This window comes from Benincasa hispida, chromosome 1 (assembly GCF_027475165.1).
Source record: "Benincasa hispida cultivar pf3 chromosome 1, pf3_genome.v1.1, whole genome shotgun sequence".
NCBI lineage: Eukaryota > Viridiplantae > Streptophyta > Magnoliopsida > Cucurbitales > Cucurbitaceae > Benincasa > Benincasa hispida.
The window spans coordinates 73,039,189-73,065,904 of record NC_143478.1 but is presented as its reverse complement, the minus strand read 5'-3'; the positions used below and the strand labels follow the sequence as shown (position 1 = coordinate 73,065,904).

The following is a 26,716-nucleotide window of genomic DNA, read 5'->3' as shown; positions in this document are numbered from 1 at the left end:
ACTGCAAGGAAGGCTCGGTAATATATCTTTTTGTCTATGTGGACGATGTCATAGTCATAGGTAACAACACTAAACTCACAGAATAACTCATACAGACACTGGACATACATTTTACACTTAAAGACCTCGGCCAACTTCGATATTTTCTAGGAATTCAAGTACACTATCTTGACTCTGGCCTTCTGATAAATCAGTCGAAATATGTTGATGATTTACTATATAAGCTTAATATGTCTGATGTGAAACCAGTGCTCTCGCCAACAGTCCAAGGAAGCAAACTATCCAAGGTTGGTGAACAACCTCTCTGAACCGTTTATATATCGGAGTACCATAGGAGCCCTTCAGTACTTAACGCACACAAGATCGGACATCACGTATGCTGTCAATCAGCTCAATCAGTTCCTTCAAACCCCAATTGATGTCCATTGGCAAGCATATAAAAGGGTACTTTGATATATCAGTGCCACCAAACACTATGGAATCTACTTTCAACCAAGCCCAAACCTACATATATCTGCCTACTCGGATGCTGATTGGGCCTCTAATCTTGATGAAAAAAAATCAGTGGCAGCTTATTGTACTTTTGTGGGAAATAACATCGTCTCCTAGTCCTCGAAGAAGCAAGCAGTGGTAGCAAGGTCGAGCACCGAATCCGAATATAGAGCACTTGCTCATGCCACCTCTGAAGTCCTCTGGCTTCAACAACTACTAGGTGAGATGGGATTACAGTCCAACACTAGACCAACTATATGGTGCGACAACCTAGGTGCAGGAGTCTTAGCTGCAAATCCAGTGTTTCACTCTCGAACCAAACATATCGAAATTGATCTTCACTTCATCAGAGACCATGCTCTAAAAGGACACATCAATATTCGCTATGTACCATCGATCGACCAACTTGCTGACTATCTCATAAAGCCACTCAACAACAAACATTTCTATACATTATGAGCCAAACTAGGAGTACTTGAAGTACCCTCTAGTTTGAGGGGGGTGTTAGAAAAGAAATTAGAAATGGAAAAGGCAAAGCTAGGGTGGAGGAAGAAGAAGGTGACTCACCAAGGTAGTTAAGAATTTGTTTACCACTCACCAATTATGTAGTGTCACTTGTATTATTCTTATTCTTTTGTATCATTACTATTGTAACAACTAGGGCAAAACTTGTATAAAGAAAAGGGTTGTAGCATTAATGCATTCATTAGAAAAGACAATACAAAGAAAAGGAAAAGGTAAGTCCAAAGGACATTGAAAATTCCCAGCCAATATTAATCTTTAACTGCTTATTTTTAGTCATTTTAACCGTTTTGTAATTCATTTATTTTGAAATCTATTCTTGTGTGCAATTTAGCATGTATACTCTACTTATTCAATGTAGAATATATATGTATACTTCAATAGGAATTTGCAATCGAAACCATATAGAGGTTATTTGGATGAAAAATATATTTGATCTTGGTTTAGAGTTAAATGATCAAACTTTTTTTTTTTTTTTTTTATGTCTTATTGGAGACTTGTGAAAGCAACTAAGATTTTATTTTGTGCATGTACAGGTAAAAGAGAAATATTACTGATTTGCTCATGCGTAAACAGCAAATACATACATACATACATACATACATACATACATACATACATACATACATACATACATACATACATACATACATACATACATACATACATACATACATACATACATACATATATATATACATACATACATACATACATACATATATATATATATATATATATCGGACAATTATTGACGAAAAGTAGGTGAAAAACCAACATTGAAGATAATGTTCAATGTCAGTTGAAAACGATATTGAAAATAATATTCAATGTCGGATGAAAACCGACATCGAAGATAATTGGTATTGAAATCTTAGTCATTAATAATGTCGGTTTAAAACTGACATTAAAGATCTTTTATAACACGATCTTCGATGTCGGTTTTCAATTGACATTAAAGTCTAGTTTTGTAGTAGTGAATTAGAATCATTTTTTTTTTTTTTGTGCTAAAGTAAAAGTATAAATTTCACACGCATCACATGTGCCATGGGCTAGCTTTACACAAATAACTCATATATTATTGCTCAACATATAAAATAGAATCAATTACCAATCATATAAAAAATTGAACAAAAAAAAAAATAAAACGAATTAAAATTCTATACCTAAGACTAAAGGTTGACTACAAATTATACAACGTGATTATCACTCTAAAAACGTTGCGTGAGTTTCTTTTTCCTATATCCAACGATGTATGAATTAAATTTATCAGTCACATGTATCGACCTCCTTGAATAATTTTTCGATATAGATACAATTGAGTAGGTATCACCGCAATGTTCGGGGACTCGGGAGCACCATGGAAGCGAGCCTAGGAGACATATGGATTCTAGGGCTAGGCCTTGGGGATGGAATTGGGAAATTGGAGTTGAATGGGTGTTGAATGGTTGGGATTCTAGGCGAAAGTTTCAGCTTTTCTAATGCTTGAAATTGAAGGTTGGTTGGATACTCTCGAACGCAACCAATCCGAGGCCCGGCGCCGGTCGTCCATTTGCTTCTTCTTGTAACCACATTGCACTGCCTTTCCATTTCCGCCGCCTCTCCCGACGGCGCTGCGGCTTTCTCGGTGGCTGCTCCGCCGCCAGTTATTTCCTTCTCCTCTTCTGTGGTTTCGTCCTTTTCCTCCTTTTCTTTGTTATTGGGTAATACGTCATCGTCTGTTGCACATTTCTGCATTGTACAAAATAATTGTAATAAATTAGTTTCTAAAATTGGAGTCTTTGTTTCTTTGGGTAAATTATATTATAAATGTAATCTTTGGCGTTTGAGATTTGTGATTAGATAATTGGATCGGTTACATCAAGATAGATATAATTTCGCTCAATTTTTTTTTTCAATTTTGTTAGGTTAAGAACCTATAGGTTCAAAATTTAAATCTTTCAAATCTAGTTAGATGTTTTGTTTTAACTTTTGATGACACAAAATTGAATGATAATTTAGTAAAGTTTAGGATCTATTAGACACTAAATTTGTTAATTTAAATTAAATTAGAAGTTTATACCTTAACGTTTGTTAGGTCGACATGGTTCTCCTTCAAAAATTCAATTAAGTCGATGAAATTCTCTTCTGTGGGATGATAATGGCCACTATATGGCCATATAGCCTGAAACAAATTCAAATTTAAAAATTTTGTTAGATCTTTGACCTATTCAATAATTTTTAAATTTTACGAACCTAAATTTAAAGAAAGTTGAAAAATTACCCTGAGAATACCGTCATGGGAGACCAATCGGCCGGAAGCAGTGGTGACACCACCAGCAAGAAAGCTAGAGTGTTGAAAATGGCCTTTAATCTTCTTCCCAACATACAAATTTCTTGAAGCACTTAGAACAAATATCCATTTCGAATCCTCCATTGTGTTAACAAAATCTCCACTTTGTTTGTACACAAGCTTCCCTTCCTTCACAATCACTTCATAACATTCTCTTTGTTTCTGGATAGAAATAGTGTTTATAAGTTTAATTTTTAAAAATCAAATAATTATCAAACGAACCATAAATTATTGTTTTCTTAACATACTTAGACATGTAAACATGTCATTTCAATGTTACTTTAAACACGAAACTCAACATCTTCGTTAAAATAAACTAACACTATCAAAAGACGTGTCCATGTGATGACATATACACATTCAAATATGTTAATAAAACAATAATTTAATGATACATATAAATATAATATTAACAAATTTTTAAGGTTGGAAACTAATTTAAAATTTTTTGTTCACACGTTGAAGTGAACCTCAGTAGGTCAACTAGTAAAAAATTAACCAATAAAATAAAAATTGTTCCATACTTACAGGTCCAAGATATTGAATGCATTGTCGTTGTAGAATTGCTCTAGAACACTTTTCAAGATTCAACTCTTTTCCATCTCCAATGTCCAACCTGTATTTATTTGTCAAAAAAATACAAAAAAAAACAAAATTAATTATTGAAATCTAATATATATATATATATAAAAGTAATTTTAATTAGCAAAACATATCCATTCAAAGTTATGTGTATGATAGGTATTATATAGTTCAATCTTAGTGTAAGAATATTTAATTAATATTTTTCTTAGGTCAAACTAATTAAATTTGAAAAGAAAATAAAACATTACTTCTTGACTCTGATATTAGAATTATAATAAATTCACGTCTAAATAAGTGGCAATTAATATAATTTTACAAATTAAAATTTTATTTTATTTTATTTTTAGATTACTTACCAATAAAAGAAAGGCTGCGAGCTTTGACTTTGGAACCAAACATCATAGTATATGTGGAGATTGTGGCCATAGCGATGACGTGGATCAATCTGTTTCATTATAAGAGACAACATTTATTAAATTAAATTAATTTTCTCTATTTAAATAATATTCTAATATTTGATAACGTTCAACTTTTGCTGTTTTATTAATTTATTCCTTAATTATAATTAAATAATTATTAGCCAATCTCAGGTTATTTAGAAATTTTCATTTAAACAAAATTAATATATATATATATATATACAAACAAATAAAAGACTTTCTAAAATTCTAAAGACCTACAGCTTCAAGCCAATGTCTCAAAGCCAATTTCTGAGCTTTCTCATTCTTTGATAATCCCTTCCCAACCTGCAATGACCAATCAAACAATTTTTAACATTATTTTAGCTTCAATTATTGGCTTACCAAGAAAATTTATTATACTTTAATTATGGTTATAAAACTCTAAAATGTTTATTGTTTTAAAAAATTAAATATTAATACTGAATTAACTATTTGAGTTATATTTGACTTGACTTCACTCTTGAATTTTGTATAAAATATTTACTTTTTAAGTCTTTAATGCTGACGATTAGTACAAAATTATGGTATTTTTTTCCCTTAATACTCAAAGACTTAACCTATATAATTATCATAACTTCATGAGGTTTGATATTTATATTTTTTTAATTTAATCTCCGATGTATGGATATAATATCTAGTTAAATAGTATATCCAATAACATAAGACCTTTTTTTAAGTTCTTAACACATTAGGAGTAGTAGTCAAACCTTTACTCAATATTTGAAAACTTTTTTTTTTTCACATTAAAAGAAAAGCAATTTTAAAATTTTGGTCAATTCAAAGTAAAAACATGCCAATTTTCTACTTCTATATTGGATTGATCAAATCTTTACAAAACCCTACACTTGTTGATGGTTAAAAATAATTGTCTTATTACAAAATTAATATTTTATAAAAAAAAAAAATGTAAACTTATTAGGATAAAAGTCAAAGAAGTTGTAAAGTTCAAAAAGATCAAAGCCCATTCAAATTATTTACCTAAAAAAATAATAACACAATCTTAAGTTCAAGAAAATTGTCTAAAAGTGAAGCATTTGAATGTATCTGAAGAACAAAGCTGTCTAAAATTTGACAGATTTTTTTAATAAATAAACAATTAATTACTATCAACATCAAAATAATAATAAAAATAAATAAATAAAATTGAAGTACCTTTGCAGCTCTTGCTCCGGCCCTTGACCATTTTGACACGGCGGTTTCCGACTTGTTGGAGTCGAAAAACGACACCGAGCTCCGCCGTAGAGCGGCAAAATCCAATGCCTTCCACCTGACAAACGCCATAATTTTTTATTTTTGGTAATTAATTATCATAATACTTTGAAAAAGATTAATTTTTTTTCGTGGGGTTTGTTTTAATTACCATAATTCTTCAACGACTACAGCACAATCGGCGAGATTCCGTCTTGTTCGGTAACTTTTGTAAACTTTCTGTAATTTGACGGCGGCAGTATCAAACTGATCCCCGGCAGCCACCGGAGACACCACCACGGCAGAGTTTCGAGTTTTAGGGAGTGGAATTCCGGCAGGATGGGAATCCGAATTCCCAAACGAAAAATTCCTACTTGGTTGTTCCAGCCTCAGATTCCCCGCATTCCTCTCGGATCGAAACCCTCGGTTTCCCTTCTTCGTCTCCGGCGACGACACCGCTTCCCCCGACTTCTCTATCAGCAAGCACATTCTCCAAAATAGTAAGACCTGAGCCAGAAATTTTCATAGAATTAAAATCATCGGATCAATATTAGAATTTTCCATACTCTCTCTATTTATTAAAAAAAACAAATATGAATTTAGGAAGCTCTATAAAAAAATTAAAAAAAAAAAAAAAAAAAAAAAAAAACCAACAACAACAACAACAAATCTACGTAAAATCTCAAAAGAAAACGAAACCTCGTTTCGAATTACAAAATAAGAGAAACATTTTAAAGAACCAAACAAAAACCTTAGATAAGCCTACCTGAAAATTAAGATGAATAATGTAAAGGGAGATTGGTTATAATTGATTATTTGATGTGTTATATATATATATATATGAAATGAGAATGAACCTCGGCCCCGTCGAAGACGCAAATGAGATTAAAGAAAGGGATTGGAAGATTTATGAAACATGTCAATGTGAGTGCTTTGAATGGTTTTTTTTTTAATATATAATAAATAAATAAATAGATGAAAATTTGTAGCAATGTTTTGAAGGGACACGAGGGGGAAGAGGGTTTGATTTTGACAGGTCTAAATTGAAGCGAATGGGAAATTGATTTTTTTTTTTTTTTTTTAATTTTTCTTTCGGTGGTGGTGGTGGTCGGTGGGAATTCAAATACACGAAGTGATACTATTGAACAAGGTTATTGAAAAAGTTTACACTGCTTTTTTGTTACACGCGTTTAATGGAATTTAATTTAGAAGAATTTATTTTTTTTAATAACTATGTGTATAGTCTCTAAATTTTATTGGATTTGTGTTTAATAGGTTCCAAGTGTATTTACATTTTTCTTGGTCATATTCCCAAAAACAAAAACAAAAGCATGTTTTTTAAGTTTTGTTTTTGGTAACAATTTCGTTTTTTTACTTTTTCTTTTTGAAAATTATGCTTATTTTTTTCTATTTTTTTTATAATGATTTGAATCTTTGTTAAGTACGATGGTTGAATTTTTAATCAAATTCTAAAAACAAAAACAAGTTTTTAAGAGTTGACCCTGTTTAGTAACTATTTAGTTTTTTGTTTTTTGTTTTTTAAAATTAAGTCTATTTCCTCCTTATTTATTACAATGATTTGCATTTTTCTTAAATATAATGGTTGAATTCTTAATCAAATTCCAAAAACAAAAACTACATTTTAGAAGCTATTTTTTTATTGTTCAAAATTTGGCTTATTTTTTAAACTATTGGTAAAAAGTAGATAACAAATGAAGAATTTTAGAGGTACAAGTAGTGTCTATAATCTTATTTTTAAAAAAAAAAACAAAAACAAAAAGCTAAATGGTTATCAAACAGAACCTATACTTTTTTTAATTTTCAAAATTTGTCTTGACTTTTTAAACTATTAGTAAAAAGTAGATAATAAAGAAAAAATTTGGAGATGGGAATAGTCTTTAAGCTTAATTTTTTAAAAAAAACAAATAAATAAAAACTAAGGCCTTTGGAATTTGAGTAAGAATTCAACTATTTGCACATTATTGTAAGAAATGTGAATGAAATGGACTTAATTTTTAAAAACAAAATGGTTACCAATCACGGCCTAAATGGTTATCAAACGAGATCGTAATTCTTAAGACTTTGCTTGATTTTTTAAGACATTGGTGAAAAGTTGGATAACAAAACAAACCAGAAATAATAATAGGTAGAATGAATGTTTATTTAGTTTGATTTTCAAAAATCAAATAGCTATCTACACAAAGCTTTTCAATTTTGCATTGATTAAATTCAATAAATTGTTTACAAAAATCAATAAATCGAGGGTCTATGTTAAATACAAAATGTGAAATTGAATTATTTGGACACGAAATAAAAAATTTAAGGATTTATTAGACTTTTTTTAAAACATAGAAATCTTGTTAGATATCAAATTTAAAGTCTAAAGGGACTTTTGGGGCAAGGAGTTGATTATTATAGTTTTAGGTTATTATAGCTAAGTTATAATAGTTTGTGTTTGGGGTTTAGATTATTTTAGTTGTATAAGTTATAATAGTATGTGTTTGAGATGCAAACTATTTTAGTTTGAGAAGTAAATAGTAAACACTGTAGCAAAAATAATAATGATAATAATAATAATGAATACAAATAGTAAATGTTGTTTAGTTGAAAAATGTACATGATTGGCTTACTTAATGCAATGGAAAAATATCATACTCAAAACTTAAAAAATATCAATCTTAGAGCGAACGGCACGAAACGAGTAATTGACACTTAAAAAAAAAAAAAAAATCAATCTTTACCCAAATCCAAGGTATCGGAAAACAAGCAACTACTGGATGAGCTAAACACCAGTTCGACGATGGCTCAGTCAACTAGAGGCGCGAAACGACGGGGTTGACAAAGCTGGAAAAAAAAAAGAGAAAAACATTAGAGCGGTGCGGCTGACGAGCTCTATCGGCTGACGCTTAGAGCGAACGGCACAAAACGAGTAATTGAGTCTCTGCGGTGTGTCGAAAGGCGTCTAGCGGCTTAAACGACTGCAGGTGGCACGGACTAGAGCGGCAATGAACGTCGTTATGCGTGCGACTGTAATCCAGCATGAACGGAGGTTGGCTGTACGGCTGTCGGGGGTGAGGAGAGGGAGAGTTGATTGGGGTTAGTAGGGTGCTACAAAGAGAGGGTTGGGGGGGTTGTTGTGAGAGAGAAAACGAGGAAGGAGGGGAAGTTTTTTTTACTATGGCACATTTACCCCTTTTACTTATTTAAAATAATAAGTTAATTATTTTTTATATTTTATTTGATAATTTTGGTAGGAGAAAAACCAAATTTGAGAGAGAGATGAAAATGGGGGAGGGAGGAAAACAAAAAATAAAGACTAAAAAATATTATTTTTTATATTTTGCTTGACATGAAAAATATGTCAAGGAAGAGCTTCTTATACTTGACACGAAAAACGTGTCAAGTAAGACCTTATATTACTTGATATGAAAAACGTGTCAAGTAATGGTTCGCATGAAAATATCTTAAACATGTTGTCAATCTCCGCTTTTTTTACCCTTTTACTTGACATTTTCTTTTCTAAAAGGTCATTGCTTGACATTTTTTCCAAAGAAAGGTTAAGTAATTAAAAACTACAAGTTTCAAGAAATGTATATTTTGTAGTAGTGCACACTGCCGGTGGGCTGTTGTAACAACTTAATCAACTTAATTTTATGAATGGCTTTCAGCTGTTGGGAGCAGCTTCTCAACAGCTTCTTTCTTCTAGTAGTATGCCAGAAGAGAAGACCGATGAGATTACCAAAAATGAAGTAAAGAATACCGACAATCTTACCGCAACCTTATCGACTACCTATTTCCCTTTCGACACATTGGACGGTAGGTTGACCCCATAGACTTTCTCTTTCTTAGTAACTATATTTGAAGAGAATGAGAAACTAAGCTTTTTTGACAAATTTTAGAAATAAATAAGAAAACAAAAAATCGCCTCTATAGCTCCGTAAAATCTAGTAATTTTCATTCAAAATAACTCATAGATATTTAACTTTTGTTTAAAGATGATTTTGTCATCACTAAATATTTATTTAAGTCTGTTTTAATTTTCACATAATTTATGAAAAATGTTTTAATAAAGTATAATTCAAAAAATTAAAATTAGATTTAATTTTAAAAAACCAATACAATATATTTAAAATCTATTTACTTTCATCTAGGATGGGAATGAAATATATAGGATTACCATAATGCTTTTTTAAAGTCATATTCAATTCAACAAAAGAATACGCTACAAAAATTCAAACGTCCTTCTTATTTTTATTTATTTATTCAAAAAATATATTTATTTATAAAAATATTTATATTCAAATAATTTTTAATACCTAATTCTATAAAATATATTTTTTTAAAAAAATAAAATGATAATTATTTGTACTATTGTAATTGAAATTTCAATTTGCCTTTAGAATTATTTTTCAAATATCAATAAAAAGATTTTTAGTTGAAAAAAATGATTTAATTAGATAATAATTTAAAACAAAATGAAAAAAAAAAATCTCTCACTACAAGTCGTGTTCTCGCTAAATATATTTCACCCAAACTATTGTCAAGGAATGCAAATCAAATCTTTTTGCCAAACAATAAAGGCGGAAGTTAGGATTTAGATGCAAACTTAAATATGTTTTAAGAAATAGTAATATTGCTCTAGCTCTCACTCTCGCTCTTATTTTCCCTCACACTCTCGTTCTAGCTCTAACTATGTGTATCATACTCCGGTATAAAATAATTTATTATTCTAAATTTCATTCTTCTATTTTAATTTTCAATTTGGTTATAGATTTTTTTTAAAAAAAAAAACTATGAGCAATTATAAATTTGATATAATTATATAATAGTTTTTAAATTTATTTCAAAATCTACAAGTTGAAAAAAAAATATTGCTCTAGCTTTAGTTATGAATCTAGTTCTCATTCTTATTCTAGTTTTATTTTGATAGGAGAGCGAACAAAATCTATAGATAAGGGAATGATCATGAATATATAAGTAAGGACAATTATGTCCACTGATACGAGACCTTTTGGGATGAAATCCAAAAGTAAAGTCACGAGGATGTATGTCAAAGTGGACAATATCATACCATTGTGAAGATATGTAGAGGTACGTTGTCCTTATCATGAATAGGAACATGAAAACACATAAATAATAATAATAAAAACACTAGACCATGAGGAAGAAGACCAAACCATGAACAATGAGAGAGAGTGAGATGAAGAGGGAGGGAGGAAGGAAGAGGAAGATGAACAATATTACGAAATATAACATATACTTCTTTTGTATAGTCAAAGTTTCAAATCTCTATATTCTATGTGATCACATTTAACGTGTATGTTATGAATATTATGTGATGACAGATTTCAAATCATTGTAATAATGAACCTGTTACGTATTAAATCTTTGATTTTGAATTTGATAGTATAAATTTTATGTCATTTTAGCTATTGCTAATTCTCATTTGAAGATATTACATTTACTCGAATTATATCATATTTTAATTGTAACGTGTGGATAAACATTATTCTTTATTTCCTTCATTATAAACTCATAATTATTATTAAAAGAGAAATTATATTTTTTTAAAAAAGGTGAGATTGTTTGAACAGCCTATTCCCTAATTGTATTTTTATTTATAATTTCTCTTCACGTTTTTTTCTTAAAAATTTGTCTTCACGTTGTTATCCAGTCAATGTCAACGTTCTCGTCACTTCTAGTTCTAGGTCCCTGACTATGACCGTACACCAATATGACGTCATTTTATCGTCATTTTATCGTTTGTTCACATTCAAAATATGATTTTCATAAAATCAATATCAAAATTTGGTTTAAATACATATATCAAACTTTGAGTTTTGTTTTATTTTCATCTTTAAATTTTAAAAAACGTTTGCTTTAATTTCTAAATTTTTAAAAATGTGTTTATTTTGGTATCTACTATTAAGATTCGGTTAACTTTTAGGATGAAATCTCTTTTAAGGATGAAATTGCATTTAACATGGGTTGATCAAGATGAAAGGTACTGAGCAATGCACCCAAATAGTGAAATGACCAAAATCTTGAATCCAAAATGACTTTTGAAATCTCCAATAAAAATTTATTTACTATTAAATTCAAAATTGAAACCTTAGATTTTTTAATGTGGCTTACTTGTTTGGCAACGTAGTCATAAAAAAAATACAAGTCATCTCATCATTCTCTTTAAGAATTAACATAATTTTAATAGTATGGACCAAAGTAAGCAATTTTTAAAAGATTAAGGACTAAAACATATATTTTTTAAGTTTAGAGACAGAAATAGAATAAGATTCAAAGTTTAGGGAACAAAATAGGATTTAAACCTTGAAATTTATAACACTTCTAATTTGATTGTTGGGAGAAAATTTGTGAAAAAGAAACGAATAGATTAAATTTTTAAAGCCCCGTTTGGTATCCATTTTATTTTTTGTTTTTGTTTTTTAAAATTAAGTCTATGGACACTATTTCCACTTCCAAATTTATTTATTTGTTATCTATCAATCACAAGTGATTCAAAAAAACAAGCTAAATTTTGAGAACTAATAAAATGGCTTACAAAAAGTTGTTTTTGTCTTTTTGGAATTTGGTTAAGAATTCAATCTACATAAAAAAGATGCAAATCATGATAAGAAATATAGATGATATAGGCTTAATTTTCACAAATAAAAACAAAAAACAAAATAGTTACTAAACGGAGTCTAATGCACACACTACAAAAGGATAATAATAATAATCATAATAATAATTTTTTTTTTAAAAAAACGAATAGAGTGCATTTCTAAATAACGCACACACTACAAATTATTAATAATAATAATAGTAGTAGTATATTATTATTATTTTGAGAAGACACTGTTTATTAATTTTAGTAACTGCATTTCAATAAAAATAAAATTGTAAAATTAATTTTTTTTCCTTTTTCCTTTTTTCTTTGAGAGTTATGTAAAAATCAATTTAGCCAATTTGGTTAACTATCAATGAATGATCCGACTCTAGAAAGTTGTAATATTTTGGTCAACTGTATTTTGTTTTGTTGTAGTTAGATTTTTAGGCAACCATAATTCAAATATTCAAAATTTGTAGTAGAAGTGCTTTAATTTTTGTAAATTGACTATATAGGATCATCAACTTTGACTAAAATGAAATTGGATCCGTCTCTACTTATACATATGTTTTTAAGGAAAAAAATTTAGGTGTTAGCATGAATATTCTAATTTGAATTTTTTGTAATCAATCTAACTTAATTTAAAATTTATTTAACTTAGAAACTTTGCCACGTAGAATATATTTTGGAAAAAGATTCTTTAAGCTCTATTTAATAATTATTTTAATATATATTTCCCGGTTAAAGAGAGAACAAAACCTTTTTAGTCTTAATTCTATTGTTTTGTCAGTTTCGTAACCAAATTTTGAAAAATGTCATACTACAGTTTAGAAAATAATGTATATTCTGTTCTGAAATTCTGGCTGAAAATTCAAACTTTCTATATATGAATGTGTGAATCGATAGTTGAATTTTAGAAATTCATAATTATAAGTAAAAAAATTTTTTAAAAAAACCCTCTAAATTCTTGGCTAAATTACTCAAAAAAATAATTAAAAAAAAGGGAAAATACAACTTTGTCCAAAGATGTACATTATTTCAAAATGTAATATTACTTTAATTTTTCATAAACGGCTAAGGATTATCTTTAGAGACGAATTTTGTCAGAATATTTGACGAAACGTTGGTCCTAAAATGATATTGCACTGACAAGAAACGGAAATTAAATTTAAGCACTATTACACTATTACACCATTTTAAGTAAGATGAAAATCGGTTTGATTTTTTTTTGTCTTCCAGACCAATTAAGAACCAAAGTAAATCGGCCGGTTTTATAAAGAAGGAAATCAAATCGATGTCTAATAAAGATTAAAACCAATTGATTGTTTTTTATTTCATTCTGTTTAATTGTAATCGATTTGGTTCTCGATTTTTTATATTTTCTTTTTCTTCCAATTTTTCCTTTTTATTATTATTTTTTTTAATGAGATCTTTTAGCTCTCTTCAAATTAAAATTGGGCCATTTTTTTTATAAATTAAAATTTGCCATTTTGTTTTTGTCATTTTTCTAAACAATAAATAGACATACAGTTAAGGGACAGTGCCTATCTCGATTGGTGACGTTTTACATATACATAGTTTTTTTTATTAAATATAATAAAAAATGGTAAATTATTTCAAATGGTAAAACTATTGAAAATATTTATAAGATATAGCAAAATTTTAGAATTATCAGTGTCTATCCACGTTTATTATTGATATTTCTAAAATTTTGCTATATTTTATAAATATTTTAATTTATTTTTCTATATTTTATAAATATTTTAATTTATTTTTCTATATTTAAAAATATCCCTAATAAATCGTAATTTATTTTATTTTAGATATGTTACTCGCTTTTTAAAGTTATTATTTGAAGATGTTTCAGTGGTTTGATGCATGACATTCTTTACTCCAATTCAAGTTCGAAACTTGAAATTTCCATTTCAATAGTATAAATAATTATCAATTTTTTACTTTTTTCAATACATATCTTTTTAAAATGTATTATTCACCACATATATTTTTAAATTATTTTCATTATTTGTGTTGAGAACTATATATAATCTTTAATTTTTTTGGAAAAATGCCAGAAAAACATAATTCTATTTTAAATTTTCTCACACTCATATATACAGTTATACAAAACATATAAATATTTTTGGCTCTTTATAAAATCATTTTACGAAAATTGATTGAATATTTTTTAAATATATATCTGGATGAATAATTTTCTAGAAGTTTATAATAATTTTTAATTATTAATATTACTTAATACAAACATAATATATCGGGTGTAGTTAAAATTACATTTAAATGAAGGTTAAATTATAAGTTTAGTCCTTAAATTTTGAAAATTGCGATTGATAAATCACTAGATTTTCAATTTTGAATCTAGTCTCTAAAAAATATCTAATAAATCTAATTTTATATCTAATAGATCTCAGAAATATTTAAAATGTTTCAAAATTAAACTTTTAATAATTTTAATAAGACAAACAAAGTTATCTAAATGGAATCTTAAATTTTAAATTTTGTAGTTAAAAGATATATTAATTTTTTTTGAAAAAATGTCTAATCGTATCTATTAAGCACAAAGTTAAATTTTATATTTTAATATGGAAAAGACGTATTAGATACAAAATTGATATTTAAGAAATTTATTAAGCACAAAAATCGACAAATCAAGATCCTTTAAAACAATTTTTAAAGTTTATGAACTATATAAACACAAATTTAAAAGTTTATGAGCTAAACTTTTAATTTTATATTCAATATGCCCCATAAAGTTTTGGATCTGCCACCAACATGGATCATAATAATTAAAATACTAAAAGAACCCTAGGGTTAGAGTTTAACTTTAAGGGTTATATATACTCTCCGTTCAATTTTGATTTGACCAATTAAAATTCAATTCGAACCAATAAGTTTTTTGTTTTCTCCAAATACAAACTAAAATGTCTAGAAAAATCAAACCAAATCAGTGAACCAATTTTGGTTCTGTTTGATTTTTCTATCTTTTTTACCTTTTGTGTTGTTCTCCCTAATTCCAAGTCACTTACTTTCAGCCATTCCAAGTCATCCAAAATTCAAATATTCAAATAGTTTTTGCACTCAAATTATTTTGAAACATTGTGAGGGGTAAAAGAAAACATAGTGCAACTTTTGAAGGCATAAGGACATGTTTTTTTAATTAAATGGCAAAGTTGTTCAAAAAGGTAATTTTTGTAGTATATCTTAAATTATTTTCTAGAGAGACTTTAATATTTAAAATGTTTAAAAATTTTAAATACACTTCATAATATTTGGGAAATAAGAACAAATATAGGTCGACAAAAGAAAAAAAAAATGGTCAAATACAAGGGGTTCCTGCTCAATCGACTAATCATCTTAATTTCTTCAACTCAAGCAATCCTTATTAAATAATGAACTAAATCCAACCCAACGATGAAGTATTTGGGTTAAATTGATTCGGGTTACTCGAGTCATTATTTAAATTTTTTCTTTAAAAAAAAATAACATGTTAATATGTAAAATAATTTATTTTTTATTTTCGCGTATTGAAATAAGATTAGCAAATCAACTTAATTATATTATGAAAAACTTATTTCCATGGTTTTAAAAAGTTATTTTAAACCATTAGTGTATAATAAATAATCTTTAAATAATCATGAAATTAAGTAAAATTAAAAAATATATATATATATAATTGTATTGGAAGTAAAAAACATGTTTTTTAATATTAATAATAAATTCGGGTTAGTTCGAGTTGGCTCGAGCTATTTTTTGTGAATTTGTGAACCAACTCAACCCATAAAGTTTTCATTTATTTGAATCAAATCCAATCCAAATAAGTTAATAATCCAACCCGAATCATACGGATTGGATTGGGTTGATCAGATTTTTCGGATCATCGGATTTTTTTAATTCCCTAATTGTTAGGCTCCATATTTGAAATTAAGTATCAATCAACCTACTCTACAAGTTTAGTTATTGAACTTTTAATTTTAGATCGATTTAGTCTCCAAACTTTTCATTTTATATCTAATAGACCTTTGAACTTTGAAAAATGTTTAACGCCTCCTTGAACTTTCAATTCTGTGTGCAATCAATCTCTTAAACTTTCAATTTAGTCTTAAAATTTGAAATATATTAATAACTTATTGAACACAAAGTTAATATAGCGAACAATTATACATTCTCTCTTTTTTTTAAGTACGATAGGGGTAATGGAGTTGAATCACAGACCATATAGTCACTAACACATTTATATGTCAGTTGAGCTATGTTCGTTATGACAGGACACTAATAAACTCTTATGAGAGGCGGCTGAATGCACCAATAATTCAAATAACTAAGGCTCAATTTGATAATTAACTTTATTTTTTATTTTATTTTTTGTTTTAAAATTCAGCTTATAAATACTATTTTTACTCTGTTTTTTTAATTATCTACTTTTCCTTTAATATTTAAAAATTCAATTTAAAATTATCAAAAATAATAATAATAAAAAAAATATATATATATAGTTTTCCAAAACTTATGTTTTTAGAATTTATTAAGGAATTCAAGCCTTTCCTTTAGACATATAAAAATCACAATATAAAAATTTAGGAAATACCAAACAGAAATTTCAGAAACATAAACCTAAAAACACAATAGTTACTTAATAGGTCTAAGTGTATATTGTTCTTCTATGAAAAAAATATTGTATACGATTTTTTAATTTAGATATTATTTTAACATTTACTATTCTGTATGTTTATTTGATAGAGTTTATTACTCATAAGGGAGGGAGAATATTACCTAAATAATTTGAAAGTAATCTTATTTTGGTATTCAATCTTATTTTCACACTTTTTTAAATACTTAAAAAGGTAATTCATATAATTATATGTTGATATTATTGGCTAGTATATAAGTTCTTATTGTAACAAATAATTTTTAATTTTAAAAATTATAAATTTCTCTCGATTGAACATAATGTAATTAATTAAAGAATTAGTAACCTCTTTTCTTATATATATATATAACCTCTCTTATTAAGTCATGATTCAAACAAAATGCATAATAAATTCTCTTGTCATATTAAAACACTAACTATACTATATATCTTCCAAGTTGTAATTTTTCTTAAACAAAACTTAGGTTATTAATTATAAAGAAAGGGTGACATTATTGAATCTTTGAACATATAAGATCATTCTACATGTATATAATAAATAAACATACTTTAAAAACATCATGCATTTAAATATATACGCAGGATATTTAACTCTTAAATAATAATAATAAATTATTATTATTTAGAGACTTAGAGAAATGGAATTCTGAATACATAGTTTGACGCGTCCAAAAACGTGGGCCAAGGAATTTGACCAATGAGCGTCAGATAAATTCCAAGCCGAAGCGACTTTCCCGTTTTCCCCACCATTTTCGTTAAATGTTAACTTGTAACGAATTTTAAAATATTAATCTCCGCAAAAATATCGAATTCTCAATTTTATAAAAATGTCAATGAAAATATATATAACCTTTTCTCTGAAAATTATAAAAATAAAAAGTAATAAATAAATAAATATATTATGACTTTTAAATAAGCTAATATCTCTATTATTTATATTATATTATTATTATATTTTCAAAGCGAACTTAGCTTTACGATAATTGATATAATTTTCCTTCTTAGAGGTTAGAAGTTCGATTTTTCATCTTGGCAATTATTGTAATTAGCATGACATTTCTCCTTAGAGGTTAGAGGTTCAATCTCCCATCCTAATAATTGTTGTTCTAAAAAAACCAATAAAATGTGCTAAAAGAAAGTATTATTTATATTACATTTACATTAATGCTATTTAGTTGCTTACTTTTTATGTTTGGTGGATTTTTCATTTCTACAACAGGGTGGAAATATCAATTCATCTCTCATGTTTCAACATGTCAACGAAAATTTAATACTATCACTACAAAAATATCGTTTTTTAGTAACGCATAAAATACGTTGTTAAAGGTCAAAAAGTGCCACTAAAAGTATTAGCATCTCGAAGACCCACATCGCTAAAAATGTCGCTGTAGCAACGTAGCTAAAGGTCTAGTGATGTTTTTATCGCATGCTACCAAAAGACAATTTTTACTGACACGTATGTGTTACTAAATGCGTACTTTTAGCAATACATTATTTGTTACTATTTCTTTTATATAGTAACGTTGAATATGCACCTCTGAAAGTTAAGTTTTAGCAACATATAAGACTATTGCTAAATTTGAATTTGTGGTCATTACAAGTACCTTTTACAACATATTTAAGCGTCACTAGAATTAATATATTGTGCAGTATAAATTTGAAGTTACTTTTTTGAAAACTTATTTATTGACATTATAGAAAACGTCGATAAAAGTATTTTATTAATTAAAAAATAATATTTGATTTAATATATAAATTTGTTATAAAATTTAAAATATAATAATATTTTTTGAACAAATTAATAATGAACTAATCAATTTATATTTAAACCAAAAATTACAAGTTAGATATACATTTCCAACACTATCATTCAAACAAAATGAAATAATGCTAACTTGGCCACAAGTTTGCATGACAAGTTATATCAACAAACTTTGATAATTTTATAATAAGTGAATTCGAGTAATATCAACTTAAGTTATAATTATCAGATTAACAAAATTAGTACCAACACTAGGTATCACTAGTTTGCATAACAAATATCTTACAAAAGCCCTTTGAAGCATGAGATTTCATTTTGAAACAAAAGTATAAAATACCTACCCAAACTTTTTTCATTTCCATCCAAATTCAACTTTAAAATCTTGTATTGAAGACCGTTGAGACATCATATTTAACAAATAAAGAAGTGAAATATGTAAGTACACACGGATAAAGAATTGAACAAAACCCATATTCTAGAATAAATATCATAGTCTAGAACAAGCACCCTCAAACAAGTATCCTAAATTAACTCAAACAAAGCAAAATCTTGAGCAACGGCATCTTAATTCTATACTAAAGGGACCGTCAAATAAGTATCATAAATACAATGAGAAAGGGGGTCAAAATCATAACCATATTCTAGAACAAACACCAAATCATACTCGAGGTTTGAAATTCAAGAAAACTCATCAACATAGCAATAACCTCAAACGAAACACAGCAAAACTCTTCAACAAAAAAAACATCAAATTAACTCAAACAAAGAAAAACCTTGAGCAACGACCTCTTAATTCCATACTAAAGGGAACGTCAAACAAGTATCCTAAATACAATGAGGAGGGGAATTAAAAGCATAACCATATTCTAGAACAAACACAAAATTAAAATACTAGGTATCACAAGTATACATAACAAAAATTCGAATGTAAGGTCTTTGAAGCGTAAAAGGTCATTTTGCAACAAAAGCATAAAATACCAACCAAAATCTTTGCATTTCCATCTTTTGAACTCCGTCAAATCCCCTACTTCAAACCATCGAAACATAAAATCTGGAAAATAAACAAAATGAAATATGTAAGTACATTATAATGCCCTTCCAACAAGAAATTACAAAACAAACAATATCAAACAAGAATCAAAGCATAAACTCTCAATGGGCAAAAGAATCTAGGGATAAACACCAAAATAAAAACACTTGAAATCCAATTTCTTATAAAAAAAAACTAATATAATTCAACACATAACAAAAAAAATATAAAAACTACCATAACTGCAGGATAGTCATTAACACTTCAACATACTTAATCTAATGCAATAACTTCAACAACTTAGAGTTGTAAGAAGAATGTCTTATAAATATTACCTATTAACTATTGTTAAATTGTTATGAACTTCTCTATGTTAGATGAACCTTCTTGAGTTGTCAACCTTTTTAAGATTTCTTCAATCACGACTTATTGTGATTCAACTACACTTTGCAAGTGTGCAACTTGAGCATTTGTTTTTTTAGCATTTTTGAATTATCTAAACAAAGTTTTAACACAAAACTTACCGAAAATGGCTTGGGACCAAGCTGAAAAGTGTTCACAAATAAAAGTTTCAACTGTTAGGGACAAATATAAAGCACATTAAAAAGAGTTTTAAATGATCTAATGATAGTTTTTACCGCTATAAACTTTACAAAAATGGATCAAATGTCTGATACAATAAACTCAACAAGTTTATATTTTATGAATCCAAAAGAAGTGTATCTCTAGATTCAAAAAATGGTAACAATTAAAAAAATCAATAAAAAAAAAATAAAGAATATAGAGATTGAGATTAAACATAGTCCAATAATCTTAATCAAACTACAATAATGTTCAAGGGAGATGTTCTTACTTACCTTAACCACAATCTTAAAAATTAATTCAAACACTTCAAATTAGCTAATCTCGAACTTGAAAAAGAGTTTTCAAGGATTATAACATTTTATATACCACATTAATTGAAATTTGAAGGATTCAAACAAAATTTGAACACCTAAAACTTACCGAAAAGGACTTAGGAGTCTGGGACGTAGTTGAAAAGTGTTAAAAAAAATCCAAAGCTATGAATAGAAGCTTCAAATATTACAATTATAAAGCATCTTAAAAAGAGTTTGCACGTATATAAAGAGATCAGTTTTATAGTTAAGATGAAGAACTAGCTTAGAAGAATACACCAAGTAATCATAGGCAAGTCTCATATGTCTAGACATAATTTAAGCACAACTTCATCATAGAAAACAAAAAAACAAAAAAAAAAAAACAATTTCTCAGCCCCCACTTAGCCATTCAAATCACCCCTAAATGCATTAAAAAAATATATTAAAAAAAAACAGAAACATCTTTATCATTGATTAAACCTCAGAAACCCCATGAAAATGGGAGTTGCAGACAATCAACGCAACATCATTGCAGACCGCCTGTGTGCTATTTCTCTGCATTGGTCGACCTAAAGAGAGTTTTTACCCAAAAAAATTCACCAAAAGGGCTTAAATGCTTGTTGAAGAGTGGTTTAAATTCTCTTAACTAATCACAATAAATATATTAATTTGAATCATGAAAAGCATCAACAAAGTCTTTATCACTATAAATTTTGTAATGTACGTGTTCTCTTCTTTTCCCTCTTACTAATTATCCCTCAAAATTATTATCCAAATATCAACGAGTCTTTATTTCTTAACATGTCACTTTTTTTTGTGTATTAAACACAAATGACATATTCATACACCTTTAACTACTAACAACTACAAAAGATTGCTACTTCCGCCAGGCACTTCAATGATATACAAACCAACATGGAAGAATGGTGTTCTAATTCCTTACCAAACATGAATATCCTCAAAAACTAAATTCAATTAAAAACAAAATAAACAAAATTCATGTCAACTCCATCTTAGCTGGAAAGCTTCGACTCTAATCCATCTGAAAGAACATCATTAATATAGTTATCTTCTTACCGACCCATAACTCTGGCTTCTTTCACTGGTTGAAAAAAAATTGAAAAATTGCATTAACATCTTATAGTTCTTCATATCTTCTTTTACAAAAATATATGAAATTTTCATATTTCTAAACTTTTTGTAACTGATAGTTGATATTCCTTTTAAGTGGGGTTTCCAATTTTCCACAATGTGCTGGAATTTATAATTGAATGAGGGTTAATTGAGTTAAAAAAAGTTCAGGAATCTTTTGGAGATTTTAGTTTTGGTTTAATACAAGTAAAGCAATTTCACTTACCCAACCCCACCCTCGTCCATCAAAATTGACTTTTGATATTCTTAAGAGCATTTTTGACAAATTTAGAGGGTAAAGATTGTGAATGGGAGAGGAGAAAAATAGACAAGGAGAGAGAAAAAAAAAACTCACTGATTGACGATTTTGAGAGATATCGAAAAGAGAAACCATCGAGATTGTGAGAAATACGTGCAGGCCTGTGCGTGGTTCGCCGGTCAAAGCGGGTAGCACACTTTTTTGGGTTGTTTTGCAGCGGGTTGTTCTCAGTTTTTAGAGACGACAGTTGTGTGCGGATCTTTCTCGGTATCAGTAGATACCGAAATTACAGATTGGTGATTTCATTGATTATCTATAATTTGTAAAATTCCTTTATTGCTCATTAATAAATTAATTCAAGTTGGTTCTCAAAGTGGATGTAGACCAAATTGGTTGAACCACTATATATCTTTTATTTTTGCTGATTGTTTGCATTCTGTTTGGCCATAATCTCCAACTTAACAAGAATATTTAAGTGTCAAGCTGATTTTCCAATCTTCCTATCATCCAGATTTAATATTCAGCTCATCTAATAGGTATTTGAACCTATGGGTTGGAAGGACCTTGGTTAACATATTTGACAAATTCTCAACTGTATGAACCTTGACCAGTTCAACATCTTTCTGGGCCACAACTTCTCTGATAAAATGAATTTTGACATCGATATGCTTAGACCGTTCGTGATGAGATGGATTCTTCGCAAGATGAATAACACTCTGGCTATCACAACGGACGATAGGAATGAACCTCTGCGACAACAACTCACCAACTATCATTTTCAACCACACTGCCTCTTTCACAGCTTCACCCGCTGAAATATACTCTGACTCAGTAGTAGACAAGGCAACAACTGACTGTATAGCAACCTTCCAACTGACCACATTACCAAACAAACCAAAAAGGTGACCTGATAGAGACATTCTTTTGTCAAGGTCTACAGCATAATCTGCATCTGTGAAGCCTTCCAACAGTGTTGATTTATCACAATCCCTGCTAAAACACAATGATACATTGGCACTACCTTTCAAATATCGAAGCACTCATTTAACGGCATTCCAATGCTCCTTCCCAGGATTTGACATAAACCTACTTGTCATACTCATAGCATATCCCAAGTCAGGCCTAGTACAAATCATCAAATACATAATACTTCCAACAACATTATAATAGGGAATATTAGCCATCTCTAACCTTTCTTGTTCAGTAACAGGACACTGAGATGAAGAAAGCTTAAAATGAGATGCTAAGGGTGTCGAAACTGCCTTACAACCAGATATATTATACTTCTCAAGCAGTTTATGCACATAACTCTCCTGCAAAATGGTTAGCAAACCTTTCTCCCTATCTCTTTTCACATTTATGCCTAAGATTCTTTTCAGTTCACCTAAATGTTTCCTCTCAAATTCACTACTCAATCGTTTCTTGAGATCACAGATTTCAGAATAATCCTTAGACACCAGAATCATATCATTTACATACAGAAGTAGATAAATATATGTACCTTTCTAAGATAGTTTCCAGTATACGCAGGCATCATATGAGCTCTTGTGAAACCCCACTTCAGAATAAAGGTGTCAAACCTAATATACCATTGTCTCGTTGATTGCTTCAGTCTATAGATGGACCTGTGAAGACAACAAACCATGTCTTCCTTTCCTTCCACCTCATAGCCCTTAGGTTGAGTCATGTAGATCACTTCCTCCAATTCTCCATGAAGGAAAGTTGTGGTGACGTTCATCTGTTCAACAAACATATCAAAGTGAACAACAATAGATAAAATTAATCGAATGGACGAATGCCTCACCACCGGAGAGAAAATCTCATGAAAGTCAACTCCTTCCTTTTGAGTGTAGCCCTTGGCTACCAGTCTAGCCTTATACCTAGGCTTGCTGTCACCTCTTGTACTTGGCTTGATTTTATAAATCCACTTTGACTAAATGAGTTTTTGATTAGGAGGCTTTGAAATCAATAACCATGTCTGATTCTTCTGCAACAAGAACAACTCTGCTTCCATAACATTCTTCTATTATTCCTTCGAATCAGATTCAATAGTCTCCTCAAAAGTAAGAGGCTCTGCTTCAATACTGTCAGCTGCACAAGTAAGAGCATAAGCAACTAAATCAGCATAACCATACCTCGCAGGAGCTTGCCTCATTCGCTGAGGCCTGTCACGAGTAAGCTGATAGTTCTGTAGGTTACTGCTACTTGAGCTTTCTTCACCAAAAGCTCCCTCATCAATCAAAGTCCTTTGCAGTTGAGGCTGTCTACCATTAGAACTGGATGACTGATCACTGGAATCACCTGAACTAACTGATGGTCGTGCTTTAGAATCAATTCTAACCTCTGCCTCAACCTGATCAATTGTCTACTGTTTCTACTGCTCTTTGACATGAAATGACATCTCTGTTTCATTAAAGGTCACATCTCTACTGATAATGCATTTATTTCTGCACTCTTCCAAGCACTAAAGTTTATATCCTTTAACACCCTGAGGATAGCCAATAAACATACATTTCAGTGCCCTCTTATTTAGCTTCCCTTCCTTAACATGAGCATAAGCTGAACATCTAAACACTCTGAGATGATCCAAGCTTGGAGCTTTTCCTGTCCATATCTCCTGAGGAGTCTTTAGGCCTAAAGCGGAAGACGGACTCCTATTAATGAGATAACAAGCTGTTTGGGCAGTTTTCCCCCAAAATTTCAAGAGTAATGAAGCATTTGTCAAAAGACATCTTATACGCTCCATAATTGTTCTGTTGAACCTCTCAGCTAAACCATTCTGCTGTGGAGTGTACGTAACAATGAAATGCCTCGTAATTCCCTCAGATTTACAAAATTTATCAAATTTGTGTTTCACAAATTCTAAACCATTGTTTGTCCTCAGATACTTTACCTTCCTACCTGTCTGGTTCTCAACCTGCTTTTTCCATTCAAGAAATTTCCTAAAAGCTTCATCCTTCTGTTTCAATAGATACATCCACACCTTTCTTGAAAAGTCATCAATGATTAACATAAAGTATCTCGAACCTCCCATAGAAGGTACCTTTGTAGGACCCCACAAATCTGAATGAACATAATCTAAAATTCCTTTGGTAGAACTGGTAGACTTTCCCATTATGCAATGTTCACAAAATGGGAGTTCAATGTCTTAACTCCTCCAAGCAAACCTTATTGTGAAAGAGCTTGTAGACCTCGTTCACTCACATGAGATAATCTATTATGCCATAACATAGATTTATCTGTTTCTTTCCCAGATGCAACAACAACACTACCTGAAACTGTAGTACCCTCCAACACATAAAGATCATTCCTCAAGGTCCCCTTCAACTTAACCAAAGAACCCTTGATAACCTTCAGAACTTCATTCCCAGATTTATAGGAATAAGCTGCTATATCTGATTCGCCCAGAGAAATTAGATTTCATTTGAGTTTTGGAACATACCTTACATTTGTAAGAATTCTAATCATACCATCATGTGTTGCAATTCGAACTGACCCAATTCCTTTTACATCATAAGCACCATTATCACCAAGCAAAACTGATCCCCCATCATTTTCCTGAAAGTCAATTAAGAAATCCCGATTAGGAGTCATGTGAAACGTGCATCCTGAATCCATGATCCAAGCATTCTGAATGTTCCTGCTAGACACCATCAAAACCTCTACTAAATCATACCCATCAGTAATATTTGTTGCACTAGAAAGCCCTGCATGCTTGCTACTTGATGCTTCCTTCTCTTATTCAAAGGGCAATTCTTTCTAAAGTATCCTTCTTTATGACATAGGAAATACTTTTTGGTTTTCCCCTTTGATTTCGACCTGGATCTCGACTTTTTTCCTTTTCTGTTCTTTTTCTCATTTCTGACTCTAGCCATGAGTAACTCTCCATCCTTGTGTTCCTTTTTAATCTCGAGATTCCTCGTTCTCAAGGCATCTAACACTATATCCATAGACAATGAATCTCGTCCATATTTAATAGCTGCCTTAACTTCTCGATACGATTCTGGCAAAGAATTCAGAAGAATAACTGCTTGATTTTCATCCGACATTTTCTCATCGATGTTATTGAGATAAACTATAATTTTCTAGAATTCATCTAGGTTCTTTTCTAAGCATTTACTTGAGTCCATCTTATATCCAAAGAATTTCTCCTTTAGATATAATTTATTTAGCAAGAACTAGTCAAATAAAGACTTTCCAATTTCTTCCACAACTCCGCTGTAGTAGTGACCTTATCTATTAGCCTAAGCACTCCATCTGACAGATACAGAATTATCGTCGAATAGGTCATCTAATCCATATCCCTTTTTTCAGTTTCTGTAATTGTTGGTGGAAGGTTATCTTCGTCTAAGATTTTGGCTACCTTTTGTTGTATCAGAATAATCCTAATCTTTTTCCTCCATAACTTGAAGTCACCTTTCCCATCAAATTTAACAACTTCGAACCGTGTAGACATCGAAGCCATCTGTCAAATTAAACCCAACAAAAAAAATTCCTGAACAAAGAATATGTCAGCACACACTACCACACACCTTCCTTGGATCAACTGGAGCTCTGATAACGCAAACAATCAGCAGAAATAAATCGAAAGCAGTAAAGAATACTAAGATATATAGTGGTTTGACCAATTTGGTCTACATCTACTTTGAGAACCAGATTGAATTAATTTATTAATGAGCAATAAAGGAATTTTACAAATTACAGATATCAACGAAATAATTTTAGTATCCACTGATATCGAGAGAGATCCACACACAACTGTCGCCTTTGAAAATTGAGAACAACTTGCTGCAAAACAGTCCAAAA

General features: G+C 29.5%; 1 protein-coding gene across 1 annotated transcript; it reads right to left on the bottom strand.

The window, feature by feature from the left end:
* Positions 1 to 2,320: 2,320 nt before the first annotated feature.
* LOC120078713 (IQ domain-containing protein IQM4-like) lies at positions 2,321 to 25,959 on the bottom strand. The gene is made up of 12 exons (XM_090314200.1): positions 25,587 to 25,959; positions 25,115 to 25,305; positions 24,046 to 24,263; positions 22,789 to 22,900; positions 5,753 to 6,087; positions 5,545 to 5,659; positions 4,612 to 4,677; positions 4,288 to 4,376; positions 3,875 to 3,962; positions 3,278 to 3,508; positions 3,077 to 3,178; positions 2,321 to 2,745 (listed from the first exon to the last, which is right to left on the bottom strand). Exons 1-12 carry the CDS (start codon positions 25,957 to 25,959, stop codon positions 2,344 to 2,346), a joined length of 2,322 nt encoding a protein of 773 aa, XP_090170326.1. The 3' UTR covers positions 2,321 to 2,343.
* Between the last annotated feature and the right edge of the window lie 757 nt (positions 25,960 to 26,716).